This window comes from Mugil cephalus, chromosome 4 (assembly GCF_022458985.1).
Source record: "Mugil cephalus isolate CIBA_MC_2020 chromosome 4, CIBA_Mcephalus_1.1, whole genome shotgun sequence".
NCBI lineage: Eukaryota > Metazoa > Chordata > Actinopteri > Mugiliformes > Mugilidae > Mugil > Mugil cephalus.
The window spans coordinates 22347815-22366090 of record NC_061773.1 but is presented as its reverse complement, the minus strand read 5'-3'; the positions used below and the strand labels follow the sequence as shown (position 1 = coordinate 22366090).

Genomic DNA, 18276 nt, shown 5'->3' with positions numbered 1-18276 from the left:
ATATAATATAATATAATATAATATAATATAATATAATATAATAATATAGTATAATAAATGAATAAATAAAATTAAATGAAAGTCCAGTCCAGTTACCTTTTTAAAAGCCTTTTGGATTACCATGACCTGGATGACTGAGAACCTTAACAAGGAATGATAAGTACAATACTGTTAACATGGATAACGTGGAGTTAACTGAGTTAACAGAAAGGTGAGTTGTTGTACAACTAGACAGAGTCGGGTAAGAATGAATTTCTGAATCAGTCTTGACTGTTATTACAGTACAAAAATCATGAAGACCACAACGCATCGTTGAAAGCTTTGTTTACTATTCCACATCGGAGGCGGGGCTTTTCTTTCTTTTCCAGGTTTCTCATTGGCTGGGGACTGATTGACTGGTGTGGGCGCATGCGCGGTACGGTAGGAAGATGGACGTCTGATCAATCTGAAGAGCAACGCGAAAGGTAAGGTGCTCTCTCCTCTCTCTCCCGAATAAATATAAACATTAGCGTATTAAATATTCGCGGAAAACTTTACGCAGACAGAGGAAGAAGAGTTGCGTTAGTTTGTGAGATTATTTTGCTTGTTTTAACTCGTTTTTACAGTTTCTTCACTCGTGTCGGCTGTCGAGACTGTTGTGTGTTTGAGCGTTGTACCGTAGGCTACGTAAAATTAGTACCCAAGTTTATTTAAGTGTGTGCGTTGTATTTGTGGTTAAATTGATGGCTCACACTCTTTTAACGCGACTTTAAAATATCCTTAGTTTTTTTTTTTCGCTAAACCAAGAGAAACTCCAAAATGAGGTCTCTCGTTCCCTGGGGGCTGGTTTCCTCATCGCTGCCTGAGTCAGTGATGGTGATGTGGCTATTATGTAATCTGGTGTAATAGATATTTCACTGTTCAAATGAAGATGACATTCAGACTGAGGCAACTTCAGTGTCTCCTTGGGAGCAAAGGTCAGCAAAAGCCCCAAAAAGCTTGTTTTGCCACACTACGTGGCTGTGTCTTAACCCTTGAAAAGCCTGTTTTGTATGTGGCACTTTTGAAATCGTTTGTCAGATTTGCAAATGTGCTGGATATCTTCTGTGTTTTGGACTCGCCGTCTCGTCCTTTCCTTAACTGTTTTAAATAATTGCATTTAAATGTTTCACGGGCTAAATAGTTATCAGGTTATCTTTTAAAAAAGATGTCCACCCTGCAGTCCAGTTGGGGAATTTGCAAATGTGCACTTTAGCACATTTGCAGAGAAATGTTACTGAAGGGTTACAAATTACATGGTTGTATGTAAAACATTGTTCCCATTTAAACTTTGGATGGTCATACTAGGTTAGTTGTTACAAAAAGATGAGCTGTTATGCAGCTGGATAGTTGGGTATAAAAGAAGTTCTGTAGCGTTCATTCTCTTATTTCTCTTATTTGTCCCTCAACTGGAGATTTGACTTCAGGCTTTTCTTCTTCCTGCTTTCTCTTTACAGCTGACCTGGCAATTCTAAGCACGTGTCATTGTAAATCCTATAAAAACTGAATCAACAAAGACATTAGTAATATGCACCAGAGGGCCCTGAAATAAACACTCGTTTTATATTTGCATTGCAGGATTAGCCACGTGAAAGGGAAGAATAACGTTGTATTTTTAACTGCGCAACAAAGCTTATGAGCTAACAGCTGCCTGTTAATCCACGGGTGTGAAACTCATTTTAGTTCAGGGCCACGCACAGTCCAATTTAATCTCAAGCGGGGCTGGACCAGTCACACAACTGCCTTCGATTGTCTTCCTTTGTTTTAGTGGAAATACAATGCAGTGTTACGAAGATGTTTACATTTAATGAACTACACTACAGCAAAACATGCAGTCGACAACTTCTTAAGTCATTTTAAGTTCTAGGCAACTCTTCCTGTGCGAACCCTAGAAAAAGCAGTTACTTTTCTTGGAAAAACTGCAGTTAATGTCTCACATTCATCGCATGGACCAGATTAGACCGTGTGGTGAGCAGGTTTTGGTCCGGGTGCCGTAGATTTTGACACCTATGAGTTAATCAGACATTATTTCAGGCCTACCGTTCCCTCGGGTCTTCATCTATATTCGGGGCAGGAAGCGATGTCCGTCCAATATATTTGCTTGAGTTCGTCTCGGGTCGGCTGGGATTATAAAGGATTTTCCAGCGTTGGCTGAGCATGACCGCATGGATAGTGAGCCTGCTCATCTTTGATGGTCCAGAGAGCTGTGGTCATGCCCAGAAACTGTGTGGTCGACCAGTGTGATTGAATAGCCCGGCCAAGCCTTTTAGAAACTGCTGGTCTGGCTGTCATGTGATGAACACGGGAGGAAGTATGAATTCAGTGCGACGGGAGTGTGTGCATGTGAAATTGTGTGAGATAGAGGAAGCATTAGTGAGTTAGTGAATATACTAGGACTCTCTCATAGCTTGCTATATTATTGCATGCTAGCTCAGGACAGAGAGGACTGGTGCTCTGTCAGCTCTGATGACCACTGTGGCGTTTGATTCAGCCTAACAGCTTTAATCGACCGTGCCAACGTAAACAGAATGTAGCCCGACAGTCATAGAAAGAAATGAGGGCGAGCGTTAACTTTGAGAGGCAGGTGAGCTCAATGTGGAACGGAGCGAAGGGTTTTCTCATGTGGACATGGAGGTGAGGTTTCGTGAGGCGGATCCTGGGATTGGAAGATCCGTTATAGTCGTGCTGTATGGCGGAGGGGAGATCGAGGCGACACGCTCTGAGCGTGAGGGGACGCCTGCATCCCTCAATATGGGTAAGACATGAGTAATGTGGACTATGGATGTGTTATAGACAGGGGTAGGGTTATTATACAGTGTACATCACTTACTGGTTGTCTTATACTGTTATAGGAGTATAAAAGATAATTTTCTTATCAAAACTTGCTTTTTGGTTGAGTTGTTAAGTCCAAGGAAGAATTAATTTCTAGGGAATTTTTCAGGTAGTATTAGAAACTGTGCTCTCAGGCTTAGTAGAGTCGGTCTCATCTGGTCTGACTTGAGAAATGTTGTTCCCTGGGTCTGTGACAAACTTAAAAAGCTTTATGAAATTATCCTTTATTGTACTCTATTGGATTATTCAAGAATGACGTGGGAAGGTGCGTCTTCTGGCCTCCAGTTTGTGACTAGAGTTACAGTCCTTTGACATTTGAACACAGAAACGAGCTGTGGTGGTTAAAGTACTGGTTTGACAGGACGAGGGCCTGCGAGGCCGCTTGACGTAACGTGTTTGTTTCTGAATCCCATATAAGCTAATTACATGTGTTTTTTTTTACGTGTCCGTACCTGCTGCAGAAAGAAGGACACTTTTGTTTTCCTAAACCAAGAATCAAAAAAATTCAACTCTGTGTCTTTGTCTCATACTTGTCTGTAATATGGAAATGTCCAGTCTTTCCAATTTGCATTGTTCATCTACCTAGGAACTCCTCCTAGCGAACCTTTTCACATAATCACCCTGACCTGCCAAGAAAACGACTTCAGTGGTTTATTTTATCTTACAGTGGCAAATATTGAGATAACTGTTTAACAGGTCTTGTCTTAACTCCTTGCTGCTGACCTTTGGCACATCAGTAATGTTCAAAATCCAGTTGCAAAGGTCGGAATGATTTACTGAAAACTGTTGCTTAAGGGACACCGGTCTGTTTTGGAGGTTACCTGAGGGGAAAGGTTTGAAATTCCTCTGCCTAAAGCAATTAGTAATCCAGTTGATTATGAGTTCTCTTGAGGAAAACTCACAAATCCACTGAATCTAACATAGGCTTAATATTTTTTCTTTAATGCCGTTTTATTTTTTTATTCCCTGGAGGTATAACTTCACATTATCGGCTTTCGTCTGTAAATCCCTGACTACAGAATCCGCCGAATGCACACAGTAGACACTTTTTGTTGCTGTGTCACGCCGCTTAACCTCACACTTTTTCACTTCTCGCTTTCTGTTTCCAGTCCCAAACCATGAATATTGTGGGCCAGTTGGCGGAGACGGTGTTTGTGACCGTGAAGGAGCTCTACCGTGGCCTTAACCCCGCCACTCTCACAGGAGGCATTGACGTCATCGTGGTGCGACAGCCTGATGGATCTTTCCAATGTTCTCCCTTTCACGTCCGCTTTGGAAAGCTGGGCGTGCTGCGCTCCAAGGAAAAGATTGTCAGTGTTGTATTTGTCTTATTTCAATATCCGTGTTACAGTATTCTTCATCTGTTACTTCATATTGTATTGTGGTTGCTCTTCGTTGATCATAAACACATGAACTTGTGCGATTTTTAGGTCGACATTGAGATTAATGGAGAATCAGTCGACCTGCACATGAAACTGGGAGACAATGGAGAAGCTTTTTTTGTGGAGGAAAACGAAAATATGGAGGTGAGAGGATCAGCATTAAAGGTCACTTGTCTAACTTCTGCAAATTATACTGTTTGTGTTTTTATATTCACTGTACATTGTTCTTTCCCGCCCCTCGCTGACCCAGGTCCCAGCCCACCTTTGCACCTCCCCGATCCCTCTCGAGGTTCCTGAGGAGTTGGACGAGCCCACCGAGGGGACCCCCGCCGCCGGCTCCGGGACGCGCAGGAAGAAACGCCGCCGCAAACGCATGCGCTCCGATACTCACCTCAGAGAAGAGGCCAGCTCCTCGTCAGATGAGAGGGAAAGAGAGAAGGAGTGTGAAAGAGAAACTGAGCAGGCTCAGCAAGAAAGCCCTGCGCCAGAGGATGTGGCCGCACTTTTTCACATCAGGTCAGTCATTACTGTGTGTTCTTAAGGTCAAGTGATTCACTTTCCTCAAAGAGGAATATCTGTAATGTGCTGTATGTGATCATTTCTGGGTATCACTAGCAAGCAATTACAATCCTTTAGGACCATGATTTCATGACAGATTACTTTTAAAGCATGTTTGGAAAATAGGCACTGGTTTGTTTATATATTCTGAGTCTTGAATCTTATCTTTCAACACTTAAAAATAGCACCAGTCAATTCTTAAATAATTAGTACTAACTGCCAAGTGTATTATCAGAATCAGAATTACTTAATCCCATGGGGAAATTACTTTACATCAAAGTGTTTGTACCAGTGTCAGAACAAAAAGCAATGTATGCAGTAAGAATAAGTAGGCAATTATGATAAAAAAAATACACGCATCAATATAAAAAAAATATATATACAAATATGTACAAGTATAATTGAACATGTGTTCTGAGTTGTTGCTCTATAATAACATTATATATATATACATACACATTACATTACCTTGCTGCATTGAATTTGCACTAGTTTTTTATCACAAGCCCTGAATTTCAAACTGCATATGAGGTTTTATTGCAGCATTGTGTGTTTGTGTTCATGAATGTGATGTCTCCTGAAGGGAATTTCTTCAAATGTGGTACTCATTTGTAATCACTGATGAACTGATCTGAATTTGACATTTAAAAGTGACGTCGCACGCCATAAATCAGTCAGGAAATTTCACACAAGGTGTCATGAGATGAAACAACGAACGGCTGATATTTCTTATTCAAAAGGAGAGACTGACATCATTATATTTTACAAAAACCCTCTTTTTTTTAACGTAAAATTCCTGACTTCATATGTCATGTGACTCTGTAGAGGCATACTGATAAGCGAGACAAACCTGACTGGTTGCTGGAGTCATATAACCATGAGGCAGTAGTTCTATTTAACGCTAACATGGCCATGTTTGGGGAAGGTGCTTTGGAACATAAGATAAGATAATACTTTAACATGTCAGTCATCTTTAAATTCCTTGTGCTAGATACACCCTAACATAAAACAGGAAGCTGTCATGTTGATTTACACAGTGTCAATACAGTCTCCCATGTACAGGGAGTTTAAACTATAGTTTGGAGACAAAGTTAAAAGATTTTCTCTTGTGTGTTAAAGTAAATCGGTGTACTATTCGATGTCTGAGGAGCCAGCTGAGGAGGTTGGGGCCACGCAGACCAGAGACACTCATCCACACTCAGAAGGAGAACAGTCACCCTCCGAAAAGTGAGAAAAGTTCATCTTTAGAGTGAATTAGTCACCTTAATAATTAGTTTGTATTGAGCAGCTTCAAAGTTTGGACTTCCATTTATTCAGCACGTTTAGTCCTCACATTAATTCTGTTCTTCTCTCCTTCACAGTAATGTCTTCTACAGCCGGCCATCTTCGCCCAAAAGTGACTCTGAGCTTGTGGTTAAAGCCCAGGGATCATTTGGACCGCAGATGGAGTGGAACTGGGGAGGCTTTCCAGTGGTATGGCGACACACACATATTGTACACACACACACAGTTATATGTGTGTCTATACACATGTAACTGCCCGACACCTTGTCTCAGGCCTCTCACTCTGCCCTCCCACTCACAGCTGTGTCAACCAGAGAAGACATCGCTGGATTTGCCGGACACCCCGTCTTCGGGCAGGTCTCATTTCCGCACAATAGAGCGACAGGACTCCTTTGACATGGACTTTGATCCTGTGATCAGCTGTGGAAGAGTGGGTAGTGTAACTGTGGTCAGACCGCAACCTAGGACTCGTTCCCTTGATTTAGAAAACTACCCCATGCAAGACAGCCCCACCCCTTTTTTGAAGGGGGAAAACTGTCACATTGCCGACTGTAGCTCCAGTGACATCTTCAAGTCTTGCGTGTCATCTCCGAATGCTGACTCCACGCAGACAGTTGAATCTACTCTGGGGAAAGAGGAGAACAGAGACTTGTCCTTTAATTCAGTCACCAACGGTAATGATTCCCTTTCTACCCATAAAAGCCCAGTGAGTGTTCAGCATGTTAACTCCGTGACTGACACTGTTACCGTTGAAAGAAAAAATAGTGTGGTCAATGTGACCAAACACAGCAATGCTCAAAAACACCCCGTAAAAGAGAGCGAAGACGGCACAGCCCCAGAAACTAATCCAAGTAGCATAGAATTATCAAATTCACACCATCAGGGTGTCTCATCTGAGCAAAGGCAACAGGGTTCCAACAGTAATGGTCCTATCAGCGAAGGGGACAGTGGAATAGATCCCTGCGCTGAGGGAGGAGAGGAGAACGGTGTACCTGCAGCGACTGATGGGTCGCCTGGAGGCTCAATTACTGAACTCACTGCGCTGAAAGCTGAAGTGAGAGATGCTGGGGTCACTCTGACTGGTGCAGAGGGTTTATCAAACTCCTCTGATTCCCCTTCCAAAGCGGAGCAACAGGACAAGAAGAAAGGTGAAGTACTTGCCTGAGCATTTATGTCTAATTTTCTATTGTGAGTGTACAGTGTGTCAATGTTCATGTATTAATTGGTCACAGGTAAACGTAATCACCACCTCGGACCGACAGATATTTATTTGGATGACCTGACCAAACTGGACCCTGAGGTGGCTGCCCTTTACTTCCCTAAAAGGTATGATACCACAAAATTAATACGCTTCACAAAATACTACATATGGGGAAAATGGCTCATTTTCAAATAGGGGCAAAGACTTCACGATACTTGAATCACGATTCGATACATTATTGTGATATTATGATATTGCGATATATTACAATATTCTGCATAGTTCACTGAGAAATTTTAAATGCAGCTGAAAATACACATTATATATATGTGTACATCAGATGACAGTGATAATTCATTGGACAAATTGAGTCAAAAAAACAAGATTAATCCAAATGATCCATTTCCACTTTATTGCACTTGTAAAAAAAAAAAAAAGAGTGGTGGAGGTGTGGAAGTCGTTCACGATCAGCCCCAAAACATGACCTTTTTCTTTTTCTGTTAAAATCGATATTCAAAATTCACATTGTATTGGAAGAAAAAGTATCGTGATATGTTGATATATCAATATTTTTTAGCTTTTTAATTATCTCTTTTATTTAATTGGTGAAAAACAAATTGGTGGGTGGTTTTTGAATCTTTAATATATTCAGAGCAATCCAATAATCCCGTTGTTAAATTACAAGCAAAATTAGATTACTTAAACGACCTGGTGTGCCTGTAGTGACGCAGAGGGAGCGCTTCAGCAAGGAGCAGAGCAGGGCTCCTTCTCGGGAAGCCAGTCGCCTCAGTCAGTGGGCAGCAGGGCGATGGACAGCGGTACAGAGTACCTGTCAGATTCCACCTCCTACAACATGGACGTCAGCATGTCTCTCTGCGGACAAGAGGGGGACACCAGCCAAATCACCAAAGGTATGTGTGAATGTGTGTTGGGGTTTCAGTGTTGATGTGTCCTAAGTAAACCAGCCCTAATGTTGCTTTTGCTCTTACGCACAGAAAAGTTTATGGAGCACCTTGTGACGTACCAGGATTTTGTTAATAACCCAGGAATCATAGAGGATCCAAGTCTTGTCATCTGCATAAACTCCAAGTAAGATTTAAAATTCATAAAAATACCATTCACAACGGTGTGCTGACATTCTTTAATTGTTGTTTTAATGTTTTCACAGCTATTACAACTGGGCAGTAGCTGCTCCGATGGTCTTGTCAATGACAACCTTCCAGAAAAATCTGCCAAAGGTATTTTATTGTTTTTGAAACTAATGCTGCTTCTGTAACGTCCAGTTAGAAACATTAATCAAGGGGAATTGGTTGTAAAGTGACATTTGTTGCCTTCTTTGTCACGCGCAGAGTACGATAGAGCGGCTTGTGAAGGACAAGATGCCCAAAAAGTCTGGACGCTGGTGGTTTTCCTGGAGAAGAAGAGACTTGGACAACAGCCAGGTAGAGCATCAGGAACTCATGCTAATAGTTTTTTGTTGTGTTATGACGGTGTAACAGCTGGAAAAGATTTGATACATGTTGGCACCAGTAATAACTGCAGGTTTGTAAGGGTGTAGGATTTGTTTGAGTTCTTGTAATACATAAGACAAATATGTTTTGTGGGAAGGAAGCAAATTAAAACGATTAAATCAGAAGCTTTATTACAGATTATTCCTATTTGAACTGTTTTTGTTTAGAATGGTGCGACTCCTTGTTTTTTTTTCCCAGCAGAAACACTCAAAGGAAGAGCAAGAGGAGCCACTAGCAAGTGTTTCTTCCACAGTAAAGTAAGCCACCTCACCAAGAACTCATACAACACACGTTAAAAAGGGCCCTTATAAAACCGTACATGCTGGCTTTCAGCTGGAACCGTTTCAGCTCTCCCTGCTGTTCCACAGCTGTCGCTCAGCTTGATGGTGTTTTAATGTCGATAAAATTAGGGTGATTATTCTGACTGGATTCACGGGTTGCTGGTACGTTTGTATTTTGTTTATCGTCATTTCGTTTATTTGGTTCTTGGAATTCATCCAATCCAGTGATGATTGACTCACAAAGCAGCCCAAGCAGACATTTTTTTTTAAGGAATGATCATGTCAACAATAGATGGATCTTCTATGTCGCTGTGCTGCCTTTCAAACCGTTGCCTTTACACGATTGCATAAATAGATAAAAGACGAGCTCTGTTAACACTTAACCACTTAAACATATCAAAGCGCAAGACATCTGAATCTAATAAATGATAGACGTGGGTTTTTAGTCATTTCCTCTCCTTCTTTGTTGTATTAATATTCATCACCATATTAGAGAATCTTAAATCAAAGTATTGATGCATGTGTGTTTCTTCAGAGCCACGCTGGATGACATGGACAGTGATGAAGTAGCAGGGCTTGGTAGGAAAGCCATAATTCCCTCCAGTCTATCAACAGAGACCCTTAACGCCGCTCAGTCTATCAGCCAGATGTACCGCAAATCTCTACGCCTGACGTCTAAGCAGATAGTAAGAGATCACCTCACAGACGTTTGCACAGCCCTAACAAAAAAATTCAGAGAGGATGAACCACCAGTATGTTTTTTTTAATGTATATTAATACTCTACAATAACCAGGAGCATCTAAACCTGCGCGACGGAGCCAACAAGGTGGTGTTCAGTGTGACCACCCAGTACCAGGGCACCTGTCGCTGTGAGGCTGCCATCTACCTGTGGAACTGGGACGACCGTGTCATCATATCTGACATAGACGGCACCATCACCAAGTAAAAACCCAGTTTTCTTGCAAGAGAAAGAAGAAAGAACTTAAATGTTGTTGACAAATTTGTTTGTTTTTACGTGCACGTTGGAGCTCAAAGTTTGAATTCTGTGTCCTGCAGGTCTGATGCTCTGGGTCACATTCTACCTCAGTTTGGAAAGGACTGGACACACAAAGGCATCGCCAAACTCTACCACAAAATACACCAGTATGGGACTTCCTGAAATATTCTCCAAAAGAACAAAAACGTTTTCTTGTTGTTCTTGCCTCCATTTCCTTCACACACACAACACACACACACACACACACACACACACACACACACTACTCAAACCAGAACAAGCAGACATAGATCATCAAATGTATTTCCTGCTCATGATGTCATCCTGATGTCATTTTGGCTTCAGCTGTCTTATCAGCACCACCGGATGTTTACCTCTTTCAGACAGTATGCGCTGTTGAAAACACCTAAACGTGTTAAGCGACGTCATGCAGCAGCAAGAAGGTAGAACTGAAGAGCTCTAGTTTTTTTTTATTAATCAGTTTTTTTTCTTGCAGAAATGGCTACAAGTTCCTGTACTGTTCAGCCCGGGCTATCGGAATGGCTGCTATCACTAAAGAGTACTTGCAATGGGTCAATGACAAAGGCACCGTCCTCCCTAAAGGCCCTGTACTGCTGGCTCCCAGCAGCCTTTTTTCAGCACTACACAGGTAACGCGCTCTCGCCGAACGATTGAGCACACAGTGTCCCTCTAAGACGCACAGTATTTACTGTATTTACAGTATTTACTTGTCTGGTCTTTGTCCTTGAAGTTTGAACATGAGTGCAATGCACTCCTGACCCCTAGTGGCCACATAAGGTCTTAGCTGCAGCATGGAAAGAAATATTCTCTCCCTTGCCAATTCATTCAGTCCTGCACTGAACCTACCTTCATTACCGTCAAAATGTTAATTTTATGTTTAAAATGTGTAAGAAAGGTGGTCATTCACTTTGTTGATCATGTAGTTTGTGGTGCTGCTAAATCATATCGAATTAAACACTGAAGTATTTCTGGTATTTATCTAGCCCGCTGACTTAAATGGGCTTGTTAAAATATTAGAAACATGTGTCAATGCAATGCAGTTCTACAAAAATCACAGCCTTCAAAATGAAACCACCACTGAATCAACAGCTCTCTCAGTAATTTTAAACAAATGTTGAATGTTGGCATGAACTGTACCACGTCAACTGGCAAGTGAGTGTAAATAAACATATGCTAGGTAACAAATGTTTAAACAAATAACCTTTTTTTTTCACAATAAACTCTTGACTGTGCAGGGAGGTGATTGAGAAGAAGCCGGAGGTGTTTAAAATCGCCTGTCTCAGTGACATAAGGGACTTGTTCAACCCACAGAGACGGCCTTTCTACGCGGCCTTCGGCAACAGGACTAACGTAAGCTGCAAAATCGCTCTTATAACAGCAGGAGTTTTAATCAGGAAGTGTATTTTTATTTTATACGGACCAACACGTTTTTCATGTATTTAATATATTCTAGCTGGTAGAAATGAAACCTTGCTTGCTAAATATTTTTGATTGTAGATGATTTTTACTGTACATAATACTACAAAGGCTAAGTGAAGGTCTTTTTTTTTTTTTTTTTTTTTACACAGGATGCATACGCCTATAAGCAGGTGGGAGTGTCCGACACCAGAATATTTACGGTCAACCCAAAAGGAGAGCTCATCCGGGAGAAGACTAAAGTCAACAAGTCCTCGTAAGTATGCGGCAAAACATTGAGATGGAAGTACGTTAATGTGAATATATACACATATTGCACAGTTTTAAGCACCTGGATGTATTAAAAAAAGGACTTTATGATATCCAAGACGTGGTATGAAAAAATCCTGGAAGCAAGGAGGAAACCGTACTCCTCTGAGAATGTATGGGTTTACAACAGGGTATGCGCTGACATCATTTCCCACTGGGTGACAAAAACACGGTGAAATGTACCAGTAACTACAACAAGACCGGAGAAAATGTGGATTATCAGATCAAATTATGGACAACTGGACTCGACAATGATCTGAACGAACTACCAAATAACAAATGGTCAACGGACATTGACGTTTGGCCAGAAATCTGATATCCTGATATTTATATGAACCTGATTTCAATGCCAGGAAATACTGTACTGATACTAAAGTATGACCTTTAGGTGCTTTATACAACACAGCTCCAACGGCTTCTTACTAGAGTATTTGGAAAAGTGGATTAGCCTCAGTTACTTTCCATTATGATAAATGTAGCTAAATAAAATATGCAAACACTAGAAGCTTTACTGAGAAGTAACGTTAGCCATACAATGCTGTAGTGTCTGACCGGACGTTAAAAGGGCGACGAGGAGTGATCGCAAATATTCAGTTTATTAATTTATTGTTATTTATTGTTGGAACTGAAATAGTTACTGTTGGACATAACTACGCCAAAATAACGACATCCACAAACATATCTGACGTAACTTAAGAAGTAACTTAAGGTATGACTTCATCAAAACAATACAGCATAAATCAATATTACCTGACTCTAACTGTGAACCAAAACACCAGGTTTCTGTGCCTGGATTCCAGTTGTTTCTTCGTAATGCAGCAATCCGTTCACTTCTCTCTTCTTTGGCAGCCAGAGATATCTGTAAAAATATATCTCCAGCTGCTTTTGAAATCTGTTGTTACAGTCAATCACGCACCAGCACTTCACCTTTTCTTTTAATTAAAGCCTGTTATTCAAACTAATGCTGCTAAACTCCATGTTCAACCGTCACTTTTTACCACTAGGTGGCCGTAACCATGGAGACATCGCTTGCTGTGATGTCACGTGCAAATTCTAATCAAATTTACACTGGGATTATTTAATTTTCCTAAAAATCTTTGCTCTTTCACATGTGTTCATTTGACTACTAAAAATATCATTCGCTTTTTTTTTTCTATTTAACCCCATGTGTGTTTTGCAGGTACAGCCACCTCAGTGAGCTGGTTGAGCATTTCTTCCCCGTGCTCTCTGCTGACGGCAGCTCGTCCTTAGCTCTTGACTGCCCCGACTACAGCAGCTTCTCCTACTGGAAGGAGCCTCTGCCTGAACTGGACCTGGATGCGCTGCTGTAGACACACACCAGCATCCACCCAACCCCATACACGCACACATACCAAGACAAGCTTGTATAATATTGGACATTGCCTTTGATGGACCTTCCGACTGTGGAGCCTGTTTATGAACCACTGTATAAACTGGAGCATAAAGAGGCGACCGTCCCTCCTTAAGCTGCACTTAAAGGAGCCAAATGACAATTTGCATTATACATCTACATTCCAAAATTAGAAACAATCATGCCGTACTGACCATGACTGTTTGCCTCATATTTTGCTATTGGTGTGTGAAAAAGCGGCCTTGAATGTGACAAGTATGCACTTGGACCTTTATATTTTCTTTTGTGGTGTATACCACTGTGATAGTCATCTCAATATATGATTTTAGATTACATATACAGAGTACAGTACAGATTCCACTATAAACATGGACCAAAAGTACCTTTTTAGAAATTCAGAAATGTAGCTTTATTATATTCTTAGCAGGCAGTGCCTTAATGCTGCAAAAGCCCAACGGTTAAGTGACCTGGTTGAAGCCAAAGGGAGGCGACTAAAACAGACCCCGGGACACGCAGCTACCAGACAAACCTGTTATCCTTTATTCTGTGGACAGTAGAGCCATTGTGTGCCTGATTGTTGTTGGTAACAGAAAAGATGAGTGCATTTGAGTGTTTATAGCTGCATGTTCCCTGAAACCAAATATGTTTGGGGTATTTTCGAGTCTGTTTGGCCTTGATGAGTTTGAGATAGCCGAGGTCCGGCCTTGAAAGTCTGGCGTGTTTTTAATTATACTTGAAACCTTTGGCACTTTGGTCTTTTTTTTTCCAGCGTGTTAACTGCTGAGTCGAGGATAAATTCAAAGTAATTTGGTTGAAAGGTGTAATGCCATTATTATTATTATTATTATTATTATTATCGCAGTAATACATGAGTACCGATAAATGTGAGCTACTGATGATGATTGCGGGATTACTGGAAGCACATAACACATCTTCCTTTAAGGCACCCAACTCCAGGGTTGAGAAATGTTTGCACAGTAGAGAATGAGAAGCCGAGACTGACAATGACCTCAGAGGTGGAGTAGCTGGCGCCGTGCCTTCCTGTGATAACCAGACTGTTGTATTTATTATTTGTGCATGATTTTTACCATCCAGCTGTGTGGAGATGCAATAAAGCTTTTACGTGTACAGAAATATAAATGAATTTAAAACAATGTGTAGCTTGATTTTCAGTTAATTAAAATGTTATGTATACTGTGTCAAAGTCTGTTCCAGTTGTCTCGAGATGCTTTAAAGAAATGCCCAGAACACTGAGGCCAAGGTGTCAAACTTCCTTTTAATGGGAAGGCCCTCATAAGGAGGAGTCACACATCTGTGACCTGTGGCTGGCTGGATAATGACACAACCTCACGTGATTTATGTTTTAAATAAATTATACAGCTGCAGCTCCTCCATGGTTTTAATTCATTCTTACAGCGTTATGAATGTTTATGCATAAAATCCTTTATTTTACATAATTTAAACAGAATATAGAAAATAATATTGTAGAGTATTGTTGGCAATGACTTGGAAACTGCGTGGAAAGTTGGTAAAAAAGTTTCAAATAGACGGAGGGACATGAAGACACGACTGTTTGTTCAAGGCGTGGACGTTTCATCCAGCTGATCGGTGCGTCAACACGTTGTTTTTTTCTTTTTTCTATTTTTTTTTTTTTTTTTGCCTCTTACCTGAAGAGGAACATCGACACAAACGGCGCTGCCGAACTCGGTGAGTATTCAAATTTGGATCGCGCTTCTTTCTTTCCTAAATGTGCTTAATGAACTCGTTCGCGCGTCTTCCAGTGTCCTCGCTCCTTTGGGATTAGGCGAACGTGTTTGTGAAGAATAATGTAAACTTCATTATTCTTTATTTTAAAGATGTCTAATAGAGATCAAATGTAATTCTCGAAGCAGAATCCTACTGACGGCGAGTCTGGTTAGTTACAGGCTGAAGTGAACTAAGCCACATGGACGTCTCGCTCGCTGAAAATCGAAACTTAAAACACTTGTGCAGACGTGACGACGCACAACTGTTTATGAGCTGCTGCTGCTGCTGCTGCACTTTGCTCTCCAGTCCTTGTTCATCAGATACAATCCCGCAGTTACATTTCCTCTTTACAGTAGGTGTAATTTATTGCAGTCTTTAATAGAAGTCTATGCATATGCAGAGAGATGGGCTATTTGCATTACTTCGCCATTTACATTTACTTCTGATGTGTTGTTGCCATGTGATCTGCTTTGTCATGCTGGTTGTTAAAACCGACTTCCTGAATTCTATTATTTAATTATTAATTTGTTTTGCCCTGAAGTCTGTCTCGGACCTTTTACATTTAGTAACCCTTTTAATATTTTAAACACAGACTCTGATACTTCGTAGACTCAGTGTGTCAAATAAATAAATAAAAGATTTTTGATACATTTGATACATTTGTCATTGTGAAAAGGAATGATGATAAAATAAATTTGTATGTTTTGGTCTGTGACATGAATGTAATTTCTACATGATTCCAGTCATTTCGATCATTTCTAAAGTCGAAACCGATTAAGCTTGTGTCCTTAGCGCGTGCCAGTGGCTAACTCTATGTACACACTTTTGTCACAGCATTTTCCATGATAGAAGATATTTTTCTGAACAAAAAATTGATCCGTTCATAAGAATATAAAGATCTAACAAGTCAGCATCACTATAGATAATATGTTTTTGATTAACCCTAACCCTAATTGGTTTAAAATTCAAATATTTCCATTTTTGTTGCCCAGTTAGTGCAGACGCCGCTAATTGAATGGCGAATTTAAGCTATTCTACTGGATTCATAATTGCAAATCTGTGCCTCACCAGCCACAAAGCTCACTGCATGTCCCTGATCCATACACATATACAAGAGAAGCAAATAACTAAACTGCATTGTATATGTCTGAAGCTTTACCCTGCCTTTTGTGTTGTTTCATTTCCCAGCACTTGCTGCCATGTCTGTCAGTGAGAATGAAGCAAGCTTCGTCACAGACCATCCTCCCGATTCTTTGGCTATGGAGCTCACGTGCCCCATCTGTTTGCAGCTGTTCTCCAAGCCAGTTTCTCTTCCCTGTGGTCACATCTATTGCCTTGACTGCCTTCAGACCATGGGGGAAGGCCTTGACCAGCACTTCTGTCCTGAGTGCCAGGCCGAGTACCCGGGACCCAAAGCCCTGGTGAAAAACTTTAAAATGTGCAGCATCGTCGACACCTACAAAACCACAGTCAGCCATGCAGCATCAGACCATCAACACTTTAAAGATTGCGAGAGCCAAATGGAGGGTGCAGAGTGTGAGGAAACGATTGACGGTCAAGTTGGGTGCAGTGGCATAGTCAAAATGGAAATGGACGAGCCTAAGTTCAAACTGGCATCGCAGGTCACTGAGTTGACCGTCAAGCTGGAGAATGCCGAGGCTGTTGAGAGGAGAGAAAATGAATGGGAGCTGGAGGTGACCACTGCTAATGCCCAGCTGAGAGAGAAAGTATCCAAACTGTTAGAGCAGATAAAGGATTTGTCACAGAGCTACTGTGACCAGGTGACCCAGATGGTTGAGGAAGAGTTAGGTCCGGGTGAGGCCACTATAAGGAGTCGATGCAGTCAAGCCTCTGAGACGACCAAGCAGCTGAGGCAGGTTGTGCTCACAGCCGAGTCCCTGTTGACGGAGGACGATGAGACCGCATTCAGTGACGATCTCCAACGTCTTCAACCGCGCATCGTGGAGTTACTTGGAGAAGAAGAGGTGGAAGAGGAAGACCTCGTTGAAGCGAAAGTCAACTCCGCGCGAGTCTGTCCCAAGCTGGAAAACATGAACGCGGAGCTGAGGGAAAGACTTGGAGAGGTTCAGCGCACCATCCGGAACACCCTCAACCCTTCAGAGGTGACCTTTGACCCGGAAACAGCCCATCCCAACCTCATTCTCTCTGAGGATTTAAAGACGGTGACTTTCAGCTCTGTCAAACAGCCCTACCCGTCCTCTCCTCAGAGGTTCAACAACTTCTACCAGGTCCTCAGCACACAGAGCTTCTCCGAAGGTGAGCACTGCTGGGAAGTGGAGCTTGAAGGTTCCCCGTGGATCATCGGCGTGTGCTACAGCGGGAAGCTAGCTCGCAACGGGCTGCCTTCTGCTTTGGAAAGCAGCCGGAGCTCCTGGTGTTTGATGTGGTTCAACAACCAGCTGGCAGCATTTGAGCAGAGTCACAGTGTACCACTAAAGAAGACCACGGTGTCGCGCAGGCTTGAAATCAAGCTGAGCTTCAAGACCAACAGGCTGAGCTTCTACAACATCAGCTCCACCGCTGGGAAGACTCATGTGTATACTTTTAAGATTAACCTGACTGAACCAGTGCACCTAGCCTACAGGATGATGACAGGGCACCCCAAAGCCCGTGTCACTATTTCTTCATAATCGGAGCTACGGTTTGTCAAAATGTGCTGCATAGGAAACAGAGTTAAGTAGTCATATCTAAAACACCCAAGCTAACACATGATTTTTATGATTTAAAAAGAACGAGGATCCAAGGCATCCTTCTCTGGTGTTCTCAACTCTCTGGCGTCTAGTAATAAGGTATCCTGTGCAAGCTGCCATCTGTTTATAGCTTGAAATAGTCATTTGAATAAATTCTTTATCGCTTTTCCCTTCTGCCAATAGAAACACATTATTCTTGTTTGAACTTCTGGATATGTTTCTTTATTCATATATAAAGTGTGTCCGGTACTAGATGCTTTGTGTAATCATACAGGACTGCTTCTCAAGTTTACCTTGCCATAAAATATGACTGACATAGCAGTGTGCACAGATATAGTGCTCCAAACGGTACATGGTGAAATGTTTGTATTTTTTGTAGCATAATGCACTCAAATGTAACATAATTTATATGAAGTGTGTGGGGTTTTTTCTGCTTTATCTGATAAATAAATTCCTTGCAAAATTCCCAAGCCTCATGATATGTTGTCATCCTATAATGATTCATCACAGTCATACCCACATTGAAAATAACGTTACATCATGTGCACTTTCTTTGCCAGTAAATCATAAAACGGAAAAGTAGCCTGAGATAAATGCAAACTAGTCAGGGCAAATTAAGGATGAGGATGGTGTTTA

General features: G+C 41.5%; 2 protein-coding genes across 5 annotated transcripts; both read left to right on the top strand.

Moving 5' to 3' along the window:
• Positions 1-372: 372 nt before the first annotated feature.
• On the top strand, positions 373-14387 carry zgc:123305. Of its 3 annotated transcripts, none has more exons than XM_047582280.1 (20): positions 373-464; positions 3960-4160; positions 4281-4376; positions 4483-4748; positions 5910-6017; positions 6152-6263; positions 6376-7222; positions 7307-7400; positions 7999-8186; positions 8271-8364; positions 8444-8513; positions 8625-8717; positions 8985-9043; positions 9603-9753; positions 9862-10010; positions 10125-10211; positions 10562-10714; positions 11322-11436; positions 11655-11758; positions 12992-14387. In XM_047582280.1, the coding sequence occupies exons 2-20, from the start codon at positions 3969-3971 to the stop codon at positions 13140-13142; spliced, it is 3129 nt and encodes a 1042-aa protein (XP_047438236.1). In that variant the 5' UTR covers positions 373-464; positions 3960-3968; the 3' UTR covers positions 13143-14387. The 3 variants fall into 3 exon arrangements, with proteins under 3 accessions (XP_047438236.1, XP_047438234.1, XP_047438235.1); XM_047582278.1 differs by lacking the exon at positions 373-464 and adding an exon at positions 1957-2773; XM_047582279.1 differs by lacking the exon at positions 373-464 and adding an exon at positions 1961-2773 and having other exon boundaries at positions 8988-9043.
• Positions 14388-14532: 145 nt separating this feature from the next.
• trim107 (tripartite motif containing 107) lies at positions 14533-18105 on the top strand. Of its 2 annotated transcripts, none has more exons than XM_047582281.1 (2): positions 14533-14890; positions 16118-18105. In XM_047582281.1, exon 2 carries the CDS (start codon positions 16129-16131, stop codon positions 17578-17580), a length of 1452 nt encoding a protein of 483 aa, XP_047438237.1. In that variant the 5' UTR covers positions 14533-14890; positions 16118-16128; the 3' UTR covers positions 17581-18105. The 2 variants fall into 2 exon arrangements, with proteins under 2 accessions (XP_047438237.1, XP_047438238.1); XM_047582282.1 differs by lacking the exon at positions 14533-14890 and adding an exon at positions 14903-15281.
• The last annotated feature ends 171 nt before the right edge of the window (positions 18106-18276 follow it).

Coding starts and splice junctions, on each gene's coding strand:
- zgc:123305 (XM_047582278.1), top strand. CDS start 2,708: ATGGCGGAGGGGAGATCGAGGCGACACGCTCTGAGCGTGAGGGGACGC. Junction 2,774..3,959: donor GCCTGCATCCCTCAATATGG/GTAAGACATGAG, acceptor TTCTGTTTCCAG/TCCCAAACCATGAATATTGT. Junction 7,401..7,998: donor GCCCTTTACTTCCCTAAAAG/GTATGATACCAC, acceptor GTGTGCCTGTAG/TGACGCAGAGGGAGCGCTTC.
- trim107 (XM_047582281.1), top strand. CDS start 16,129: ATGTCTGTCAGTGAGAATGAAGCAAGCTTCGTCACAGACCATCCTCCC.